The sequence below is a fragment of the Podarcis liolepis genome (assembly GCF_965112155.1).
Source record: "Podarcis liolepis genome assembly, chromosome: 17".
In the NCBI taxonomy this organism is placed as follows: domain Eukaryota; kingdom Metazoa; phylum Chordata; class Lepidosauria; order Squamata; family Lacertidae; genus Podarcis; species Podarcis liolepis.
The window spans coordinates 4258850-4269650 of record NC_139571.1 but is presented as its reverse complement, the minus strand read 5'-3'; the positions used below and the strand labels follow the sequence as shown (position 1 = coordinate 4269650).

The following is a 10801-nucleotide window of genomic DNA, read 5'->3' as shown; positions in this document are numbered from 1 at the left end:
CCAGGCCCAATGGGCACAGCAAATCTACTTGGTAGATCTTGCCTCTATGAGGCAGTTGTGGGACTGAAGGTCCCTGCCTTCCCCCAGCTGCCTGTCTCTTCCTCTCCCACAATTTGAGACTGTGCTGGCGTGCCTGCCTTTGCTTCTCCCCCGTCATCCTTCTTCTAGTCCTGGGAGGTCAGGGAAGAAGGTAGCTTGTCACACCAAGAGCAGGGGAACTCCTGGCTTCTTCACCAGCCTGACTCATCTCTGCCTCTCTGGCCTCCCCTCTTGCTTCTGCATGTCTCTCTGCCACCGCCTCTTCCTGCTCACTAAACCCTGTTACATCTTCAGCTTCAGACACATCCTCTTCCCATGCTTCTCCCTCTGACTACTCATCATCATCTCACCACCAAGCCCTAGGCTCTGAGCCTTAGTTCCTTGGGGGTTTCCTAGCTGGTACCTTCCACCATTCCTCTGTGTCCAGCCAACCCATGACACAGAGAGACGGGAGAGAGAGATGTGTATATGGACAAAGGGATCATTTATGGACAATCCATGAGGCTGTTCAGCTTATTCTGAATGGTTGCTGGTTCTGGAAGGACAGTGGCAGCATGTGAGGAGTAGGGAGGAGAAAGTGGGAACCTGACTTCTGGGATGCCGCCCTCTCTCAGCAAGTAATCATGCTGGTGTGGCCCAGCACTTTCTCTGCTATGTTGTCATGTCAAACGCAACAGTCAGTACAAAGGCCTTTTCCCTCCCCTGCCTGGATGCTGATGCAGCAATACAGTCCTCTGGGCTATCAACACCCTCCAGCATCAGCTCAATACATACATCAAGGAACACCAGTGCTATGGGACAGAGCTTCACCCTTCTGCTCATCTTTCTGGGCGTGCAGGTTGTGGCAGGAGCCTTCAAAATCTGTGCTTTCAACATACGCAGTTTTGGGAGAGCCAAGGCAGCAAACCGGAGGGTCATGGGAGCTCTTGTCCAGGTGAGTTTGTGATTGATTAGGACCAAGGGCAATGGTGATAACAGTGCTTCATTAGTTTAATGAGCAATTCTTGCTCTCAGCCCTGCTCAGAAACCATAAACTGTATCCCTAACCATAGAGATCTGGGGGCAGCTGCGGTTATGGCAGAGGTAAAAACACTGTGGATGACAGGCTGCAAATGTATTCCTGCTACAGTGATAAGCAAATAGAATAATAGAATTAATAGGGACCTGAAGGGTTGTCCAACCGCCTGCAGTGCAGGAATCTCAACTGAAGCATCCATGGCAGATGGCCATGAGCAAAGAGCAGGAAGAAAAATGTACCAGCTACTCCACAAGCTGAGAGATTTAAGACCATGTAACAAAAATGAATTCTGAGCAGGAGGTCTTTCAGTTGAGGCAGTCTGACAAGCAGCTAAGTTCAAAGCCCTGCTCTTGCATGTATTAAAGTTGGGTTTAATTGCAAACATAGGAATTTTAAGAGCATACATCTCATAACTAAGGGCCACGGGTGGCGCTGTGGGTAAAACCTCAGTGCCTAGGACTTGCCGATCGTATGGTCGGCGGTTCGAATCCCTGCGGCGGGGTGAGCTCCTATCGTTCGGTCCCAGCTCCTGCCCACCTAGCAGTTCGAAAGCGCTCTTAAGTGCAAGTAGATAAATAGGTACCGCTTTACAGCGGGAAGGTGAACAGCGTTTCTGTGTGCTGCACTGGTGCTGGCTCGCCAGTTGCAGCTTCATCACGCTGGCCACGTGACCCGGAAGTGTCTTCGGACGGCGCTGGCTCACGGCTTCTAGAGCGAGATGAGCATGCAACCCTAGAGTCGGACACGACTGGCCCGTACGGGCAGGGGTACCTTTACCTTTTTATCTCATAACTATAGCAGTGCTAATGGAAGAGCTCAATTTCAGTGATAGAGCATCTGCTTTGCATGCAAAAGTTTCTGTTGCATGCAAAAGGTCCTGTGCTGAGACTGTTGTCTGAAAGCTGGAAAGCTGCTGCCAGTCAATGTAGATACTAAGCAAGATGGTTCAGTGTCTGGCTTGGTAGAAGGCATCTGTCTAATACAAGTCACACAACCCTTGATTTTAAGCAAAGGGATGTGTGCTTTTGACCAATATTGGCCCACTTGATTTTTTTTATAATGTCAGTGCAATGTGTAGAAACCACACATTGGTCAGCTTCACACTGATTGGAGTGCTTAAGCAATTCCTAATTAATCTCTAGGAAGGACCTGAAAACCTTTGCATGGAATCTTAAGAGACAGAATTGTAGAGTTGGAAGGGATCCTGAGGGTCATCTAGTCCAACCCCCTGCAATGCAGAAATCTCAGCTAAAGCCCTCTGCTTAAAAACCTCCAAGGAAGGAGAATTCACCACCTTCTGATGGAATCCATTCCACTGACAAACAGCTCTTAACGTCAGAAAGTTATTTTTGATGTTTAGTCAGAATCTCCTTTCTTATAACTTGAAGCCATCGCTTTGGGTTCTATCCTCCACAGCAGAAGAAAACAAGTTAGCTCCATCTTCTATGTGACATCCCTTTCACATTCCTTTGAAGTCGGCTATCAGTCTCCTCTTTTGCAGTCTAAACATACCCAACTCCCACAACCCTTCCACATAAGTCTTGGTTTCCAGGGCCTTGTCCATCCCCACCATGTCAACGTCCCTGGTCACTGCATGCTAAGGCAGTGATATGAACAAATGCTGCATCTGTTTACCTTTGATCATTCTTTCCAATCTGTTTACTTAAGAGTTTGGCAAGATCTTGTGAGATCTGGCAGATGTTGATGCTGCTTCTCCACCAGGGCAGAGATGGAAGGGCTGCTGCTTCACTCTGCTCATGAGTGGAGGGGGCCTGGTGCCTACATTCCTTTCTGTTACTAATTAATTCATCCAAGACGTCAATGGATTTCCCCATCACTTCCTGCACCACAAACAGTCTGGTTACTGTTGTTTTTAAAAAGCGGGCAACAAAGCACTCTAATCCACTATGAAGTTCTGCAGAACAGTGGCAACGCGGAAGCGACCAGGACCAAGGGAAAGGGGGAAATATGTGTGACAGTGACAATGCCCAGAGCACCTTATTGCCCTGACCACCCACTCTTCTCCCACTGCCAGATCCTCTCTCGCTGTGATATTTCTGCCATCCAAGAGGTGCGAGACTCCAGGGGTGCAGCTATTCAGACGTTGCTGCGGGAGCTGAACAGGTAGTGCCAGCAGAGGCTGCTAATCATAGACCTAGTCAAAATAGGTGTGTGGGGAGATCGCACAGTTAGTTTATTTTTATTCACAGGGAGATTTCTTTTTTTTTTATTGTGGGGGAGCATTCTAACAAGGCTTCCCCGCCCCCCATTGCTCCATTCTTCATCTGAGGATCCTGTACCACCCCATTTTGTTATTAGGCAAAGTGGCATCTTGAACTCTTTCTCCCTGGCAGGTATGATCCCTCTCATCACTACAGCCGCCTGGAGAGCAAGAGGCTGGGGCGAGGCAGCTACAAGGAGCAGAATATATTTGTGTATCGGTAATGTCTGGGGGAGCTGGGAACATGACTAAATCAGAGCCCCAGGAACCAAAATCCAACTCTGGCCTATATATGCATGTATATAACTCCCCCTCTCCCAGGATATTGTTTTACAGGGGTGGCCATTTTGTTACCCAAGGTGAAGGACAAAATGATACCTGCCTTCCTCCATTTCAAGCACCAAAGCGGAGCAGTGTGAGAATTTATTACTTATTTCAGTAATAAACACCTAAGTCACTAGGCAGTAAGGCTAAAAAGATACAGTGAATATGAAATCAGTTAAAACTAACCAAAAAATCAGAAAACATAGCTAAAATGCCTGCTGATTTTTAAAGAAAGAAGAAAACATTTTCACTAGATGTCAAAACTTCAAGGGGGGGGGGGCTATCTGATCTCAGCTGTGGGTTCCACAGAAATGGATCCACAGTACTGAACATACAATATGTGCTAGAAGCTGACCAGAATGGCTGGGTGAGGTATAATAACAGCAACAACAACTTCCTTGCACTGCTGTTCCCCTCCTGCCCACCCACCTAGCTACCGCATCTACCAGCTGAGGCAGCCACCTCACTGCCTAACGGTAGGGCTACTTCTGGTATTTTAATTGCCAATCAATTATAACACATTTTAACAATATGCATTTCCATATTTGTTACCCCTATAATCCCACCCTTCCTCCAAAACTATTTTTTAGCCTCAGAAAAATGTATTTGGGCAAATTGGGGTATGAGACAATAATTTCCCAGTGAACTTTGTTTTGGCTGAGCAGCAATTTCAGTCTGGATTTGCCACATATAAAGCTGCACTTAAGTGTCCATCCACTACTCCACACCTGCTCATTAGTGTTGGGTCTCACAGCTCTGGTTTGTAGTTGCGGAACCAAGGCCTGGATCTCCTGAGGATATAAACCTGTGTTTGGGCTGAGACTTTGGCCTGCGGACAGAGGCTTACCTGATTTAATCATAATAATGACCCCTTCACAAAGACAGATTGCAAATCGGGGTGAAAGGGAGCAACTGGGTGCTGACATCTAGCTTGCTTTTTGTGTGTGTGTGTGTGTGTGTGTGTGTGTGTGTGTGTGTGTGTGTATATATATATATGATAGAGGAACATTCAGTCATGAGAGCTTCCACTTGCAGGCTCTGTATTGGAACACAACCAGGCACAGGTTTACTTGGATAAGAACTCACTCAAAGGCACACAGACCCAAATCTCCCAGATCCAAGTTCACCCTCATATTCAACAGTCGAGAGAGAGATGATGCATACTTTAACCTTTTGAGGAATGAAGGCTCCTTGGCTGCATCTTCCCTCTGATGCCTACTTTTTTTACCTTGACAGAATGGATGTTGTGTCAGTTACTGATTGGTGCCAGTTTGGGGATGAGGATGCCAGAAATGACAAGGCATTTGCCCGGGGGCCCTTTGCCGCTCGCTTTCACTCTCCATACACAGGTAACACCCAGTTTCTCCACACAGAGGTCTAAATTGTTCTGGATACTTGTCCACAGATTCTTGGCGACCCAGGAGCTGTTATCTCCAAGGCAGTTATGGAAGATTACCTCGGTTTTAGGACTGAAAGCCTGGCATTTCTTATGGTCCGTTCTTAACCTGAAACTGTTCTTAACCTGAAGTACCACTTTAGCTAATAGGGTTTCCTGCTGCCACCGCCGTGCAATTTCTGTTCTCATCCTGAAGCAAAGTTATTAACCCCAGGTACTTTTTCCTGAGTTAGCGAAGTCTGTAACCTGAAGCGTATGTAACCTGAAGCGTATGTAACCCGAGGTACCACTGTATAGCCCTAGTTGGATGGTTCAGTGGTGCTTAGGGTAGATGAGGAAACAGAAGAAATTGAATGTATTGAGAAGCTGAGGTAAAGGAGCTAGCTCTTGTTAAGTGTGCATGTGTGTAATAACAGCCACTAAGAGGAAAGAGTAGGGAGATCAGTAGTGAAACCTCTCCCATCATCTGAACTGCTGTCTTCCACCCCACAGCTATCTTAGATTTTGTGCTACTTTTACACCACACCAGTCCTCGGGAAGCTGCCCAAGAGCTTGATCTGCTGTTTGGAGTGTGCACAGAACTGATGCAACGGTGGAAAACTGAGGTATATTATGGGGGCAGATGTTGTAAACTCAGCAAGTCACTAAGAACATAAAAGCCCTGCTGGATCAGAAGACCAACCTAGTCCAGCACCCTGTTCTCACAGTGGCTAACCAGATGTGTAATAGGACATTCTCCTTCGCCTGATTCCCAGCAACTAGCTTTCAGTCTCATGCCACCTCCTCTAGTGGAGATGCTACTCACATACAACCCTTTCCTTGTGATCTGAATAGAATGTGATGCTGCTGGGAGATCTGAATGCTGCTGGTGCCTACATCCCAGCAAGTGCTTGGGCTGGGATCCGCCTGCGCAATCACCTTGCTTTCCACTGGCTCATTGGTGATGGAGAGGACACCACAGTCAGCCACCGGACCTGCTGTGCCTATGACAGGTACCAGGGGACACTTTTCAGCTCCACTCACCCATTCTCAACATGCTTCCTCTTACTCCCAAAAACAATCCAGTATTTGCCAGCCTTTCAAGCAAACATGCCAGACAGAAAGCAAGCCCCGAGGAGATTGTGTCACTTAGTGTATACCATATGCCCTTTTTTGGTGTGGTTTTGCTTCTGGTCTGTTGAGCTGGAGAGCAGACAACACTAGAGGCAGAGACTACTCCTGATCTGTGCCACAGCCAGGCCAAGAACTTAAGAGCTAACCTGGCATACTAGACTCCTGCTTTGTCTCACGTAAATTGGCCATGCTTTTTTTGTTGGGGGCAGAGCAGAGACCCATCACACTCCACTTTTGTACTCTGTCCTCCCATGCTAGGATTATAGTCCATGGAGAAGAGCTGCTTGGCGCCATTGTACCCAGATCTGCCAAGCCTTTCAACTTCACACAAGCACTTGGACTATCGGAGGAAGAGGTGGGTGTAATTGGGCTCCTTTCTTAACTGGCTGCTAGTTTGAATGTGATGTAAAGACCTGAATAATCCACACCATTTCATTCCTACAGGCCCTAGCAGTCAGCGACCACTATCCTGTAGAGGTGAATCTTCGGCTTGCTCCGAAAGCCCAGCGAGAGCTCTAAACAGTCAACCATCCTTCTGGCTATAGAAGCAAGGGCAATGGCAGGGCAAAAAGAAACTAACTTCTCTGACTATTCCATTCAGCAAGATCCGTCTAGGGCAGCAGTGGAACTGCCATACAGTAAAAGAAGTCCAATGCACATACACTTCCCCCGCTCTGCACCTTGCCTCCAGCATGAAAGCCAAGATGACAGAAGCGCCCCATCTACGTTGTAGCTAGGGCTTGCAAACCTACAGGCCTATCCAGGTGTGCCACAAAACTCACCACCCAAGCTTAGGGCTGGGTGAATGGTAAATATCCTACATGGGTCGTAGGCATTAGGCCAGCATTCAGCTTCCTTAGAAAGTAGAGTTTTTAAAGAAGTATCTTTCTTTCATTCAGTTGTCATCTATATCCCATCCTTTAACCCCAGAAACTCCCAACATTGTTTATCCTAGATAATCCAATTTTTGTTTCGGCTGAACCAACCAACCCTGACGAAGCAGGATGCTGCCTCAGTAAGCCATACTTCTATAATGCACACACAACTGTGGTTGCGCAGTGCAGGGCAATATTAGTAATAGAGGATAAGCTGTCTGAAATAGCCCCCTTCCCAATCTGCTCTGAATTACAAGGCAACCTTTTCCTGCTTACTTTGCCCTGGAAGTCCTACAGGTTTTTTTTGCCCCATCCTTAGGAATGCTTATGGGAGACCAGCCTGAGGGATTAGCTACTGTGAGAATTGTCTTGTGTGACACTGACAAAGGTTTACAGATACTCAAATTCATTACAGTGGTACCTTGGGTTAAGTACTTAATTTGTTACGGAGGTCCATACTTAACCTGAAACTGTTCTTAACCTGAAGCACCACTTTAGCTAATGGGGCCTCCTGCTGCCGCCGTAGCACGATTTCTGTTCTCATCCTGAAACACTATTTCTGGGTTAGCGGAGTCTGTAACCTGAAGTGTATGTAACCCAAGGTACCACTGTACTATGTTCACTTGTTTCCAGAAGAGGGTGAACGTATGTTTGATGTTTTATCAAACCCACAGTAACATTAATGTAACAGTAAACACAGCAGCTCAATAGACATCTTTTATTTCCATTCATCTTCCTTCAAGAATTGAGGAAAGCAGCTTGTGGATAAACACCAAGCACTTATGCTGCATGCAATGCACGCCACTTGTCCAGAGGGCCTCTGTTGGGGATGTATTTCACTCCACAGCCATCAGGGATAAGGCGCTTCTCAGCCACCATGTCCTCAAATTCATCAGCATTGAATTTGGTGAAGCCCCATTTCTTGGAAATGTGGATCTAGGTGAGAGAGAAGACATCAGAAGCTTGCCCCAGACTTCCCAGCTATTATGCATATACTACTGAGTATCAGCCTGTCTTTGTTGAGCTGAGATGCAACACCACAGGTCAACTGGCCTGTCCCTCCATACCAACTTACAGTCAGGCACTGTAGATGAAAGTCATATGACAAAGTTCATTCTCGGCAAAAGGTTGCAAGAGCACCAAACTAAAGCTTATGATCTCACTAGCTATACTGAGAGATTTATCTTGTTTTGCACCCTATCTTTAGCGGTGCAACGCCTGTATACTTCTGCACTGACAGTATTCTTCCCCCACCAACACACACATTACCTTCTGGCGGCCAGGGAACTTGAACTTGGCTCTGCGCAGTGCTTCAATGACATGTTCCTTGTTCTGCACCTTGGTACGGATGGACATGATGACCTGGCCAATATGCACACGGGCCACAGTGCCCTGAGGCTTACCAAAGGCTCCACGCATTCCTGTCTGGAGTCTAATAAGAAACCAAAACCAAATCTTAGGGTGTTATCCTCAAGGACTATACCACGCTGCTACACCCACCACCAGTCAAGCCCACTTGGCAAATGTAGAAGCCAAGAGCTTCAGCCAGTCATGCACCTCACCAGGACTCAAGTGTTCCCAGGGTCCCTTAAGGTGCACTGTACAAGGAACAGAGCACGTACACAACCAAGGGAGTTGCTGTGTGCAGTCAGTGCACACCACCCCCCGATAGCAGCAGGGGCTGGTCGGCTTAATTGACTGCAAGGTCAATTTTAACACCAGAACTGGGTCTCTACCCATTCCTCACCTATCAGCTCCAGCACATGACAACATCTTGTTGATGCGGATGACATGGAAGGGGTGCAGGCGCACACGGATGTGAAATCCATCCTTACCACAACTTTTCACCATGTATTTGTTGGCACAGATACGGGCGGCCTCTAGAGCTGCAGAAAGAGAGACAGGGTGAATGGGACAGACCGTTGAAGCACAGCAAAAAGAGTGGTTTGAGTGGTCTTTTAGTGCTCTGTACCTTCTGATGAAAGCTGCTCATATTCATCTGACACCATGTGCCCACAGAGTGGGAACTCATCAACCTTGGCCTTCTTCCTGCCCAGGTCAAAAATCCTGATCTTGGGATCTGAAGAATAGAAAGTAATATTATCAGCCAGTTCACTAAAACTTGGATTTCCTAACAGGCCAAATTAGGTGCAATCCACTCTGACCATGCAATTAAGTCTCATCAGGCTATCCTCTGTTGGATTAAATTCTACATTCCTATCTGAATGCACGAAGTTCAATTTAACAGTTCATCAGACAAAAATAAATATATTAACTTACCAGGAACACCTCTACAGAAACGGGATTTGGGGTAAGGCTTGTTCTTGCAGTATCGATAACTAGAAGAAAAAGACAGATAAGGTAGTCAGAAACAATTTTTTGAAATTAAAAGTCACAACTGCTGAATATGTTAAACCAGAAATGGGGAACCTATAGCCTTGCATAGGTTGTTGAACTACAGCTCCCATCAACCCTTGCATTTGGTCATTCACTTCTGATTGGGGGTTGGTGGGTTAGAAACTGGTCCAAGATGCAGTCCCAGATATTAGCCTTTTAAACCAATTTACTAGCCTAATGGGAGTTTAGCAGTGGAAGGATGAAGAGCTCCAACCTTCCTTCAGCAGCTCATTGCATGTCTATGCTGGGCAAACATAAGGAACAGAATCCTTCTTCCATGTTGCTAGTCTGCTCACTTGCCACATTCAATTTCTTGCTGCTCTATGGCTACCAAGCAAGTGCTAAATTAAAAATATGTCTCATACAATTAATAAAGAGCATGTAGACACCTATCTGTATTTATTGGCTTTTATTTTCATACTAGTACTGTTTCTTAACAGTAAGGGAAGTTCTGTGAACCCAATAACTTCTACTTTCCCTACACATTTGGCTGACAGATCTGGCTCCCATCCCAAGAAGCACTCAGAGTGAAGCACTCTGAAGACTCTCACACATATTAGTATCAATAGTAATTTCTGCAGCAATGTTTAGCTCAAAGTTACACCATGGTTTGGACAATCGTTTTCGGCTCAACAAACCATGGCTTTTGAAGCTTGGAATGGGCACTTGTGAGAAGTATGTCTCCTATTCCTCATCAGTTTCTATGCAACGATCTTGCCTTGTATTCAGACACAACCAGGAAATCTGGATTTATGCTGGCCTGCTGGGGGTGGTGTGTGATAGAATGGCTAGTGCCTGGCTTCATAAAAGTTTATGAGGCTTTGAATGAAAGTCTGAACCAGGCCATTATGTGGTCTCAGGCAAAGCCACTTTCAGTCTCAACTCTCTAAGCTTAGTATCTAATGCTTAGTGTTGTAAGAATAAAATAAAGAATATTTATGTGAAGCACTCTGAAGACTCACACACATATTAGTATCATACTGTACTCAACTACATCCTACTCAAGAGTGCATCCACTGAAATTAGTGAACCTTAGTCATGCCTGCTTGCTTCAGTGGGCTTACTCTGAGTACAACTAGCAGTGACTACCACCCAAACCACTAACATTATGGATATTAGGGACAAAGAACACGGGGAGGCTTCAGCCTTCATGTCCCGCTTAAGGGTTTCTGATGCATGCATACAACTGGCCACTGCTAGGAGGCAGGATGCAACATGAGGCAGGCAGCCCTTGCTCAAATGTGTCAGAAATCTCATCTCTTTATGCTAAACTCACGGGTGTGTGTGGGTGTGTGTACGGGGGTGCGTGCTTGGGGGTCTAATAGCCATCCCACGAAAGCAACCTTGCTGCTAAGAACCACCCACAGGCGGCAACGGCAGAAGGGTCCACGGGCCACAAGCAAGCCGTGGAAAGCCCA

At 46.5% G+C, this 10801-nt stretch overlaps 2 protein-coding genes across 4 annotated transcripts; one reads left to right on the top strand and one right to left on the bottom strand.

Annotated features, from left to right (window-relative positions):
* Positions 1-559: 559 nt before the first annotated feature.
* LOC310696803 (deoxyribonuclease-1-like) lies at positions 560-8279 on the top strand. Of its 3 annotated transcripts, XM_083482828.1 has the most exons (8): positions 560-973; positions 3093-3181; positions 3412-3498; positions 4839-4951; positions 5491-5603; positions 5833-5990; positions 6370-6466; positions 6556-8279. In XM_083482828.1, the coding sequence occupies exons 1-8, from the start codon at positions 701-703 to the stop codon at positions 6628-6630; spliced, it is 1005 nt and encodes a 334-aa protein (XP_083338954.1). In that variant the 5' UTR covers positions 560-700; the 3' UTR covers positions 6631-8279. The 3 variants fall into 3 exon arrangements, 2 of the variants coding, with proteins under 2 accessions (XP_083338954.1, XP_083338953.1); XR_014520728.1 differs by having other exon boundaries at positions 5833-6466; positions 6556-6601; XM_083482827.1 differs by having other exon boundaries at positions 5833-7544.
* On the bottom strand, positions 7691-10801 carry RPL10 (ribosomal protein L10). Its single transcript, XM_083482862.1, has 5 exons — positions 9267-10801; positions 8959-9066; positions 8734-8872; positions 8256-8418; positions 7691-7922 (listed from the first exon to the last, which is right to left on the bottom strand). The coding sequence occupies exons 2-5, from the start codon at positions 8993-8995 to the stop codon at positions 7767-7769; spliced, it is 495 nt and encodes a 164-aa protein (XP_083338988.1). The 5' UTR covers positions 8996-9066; positions 9267-10801; the 3' UTR covers positions 7691-7766.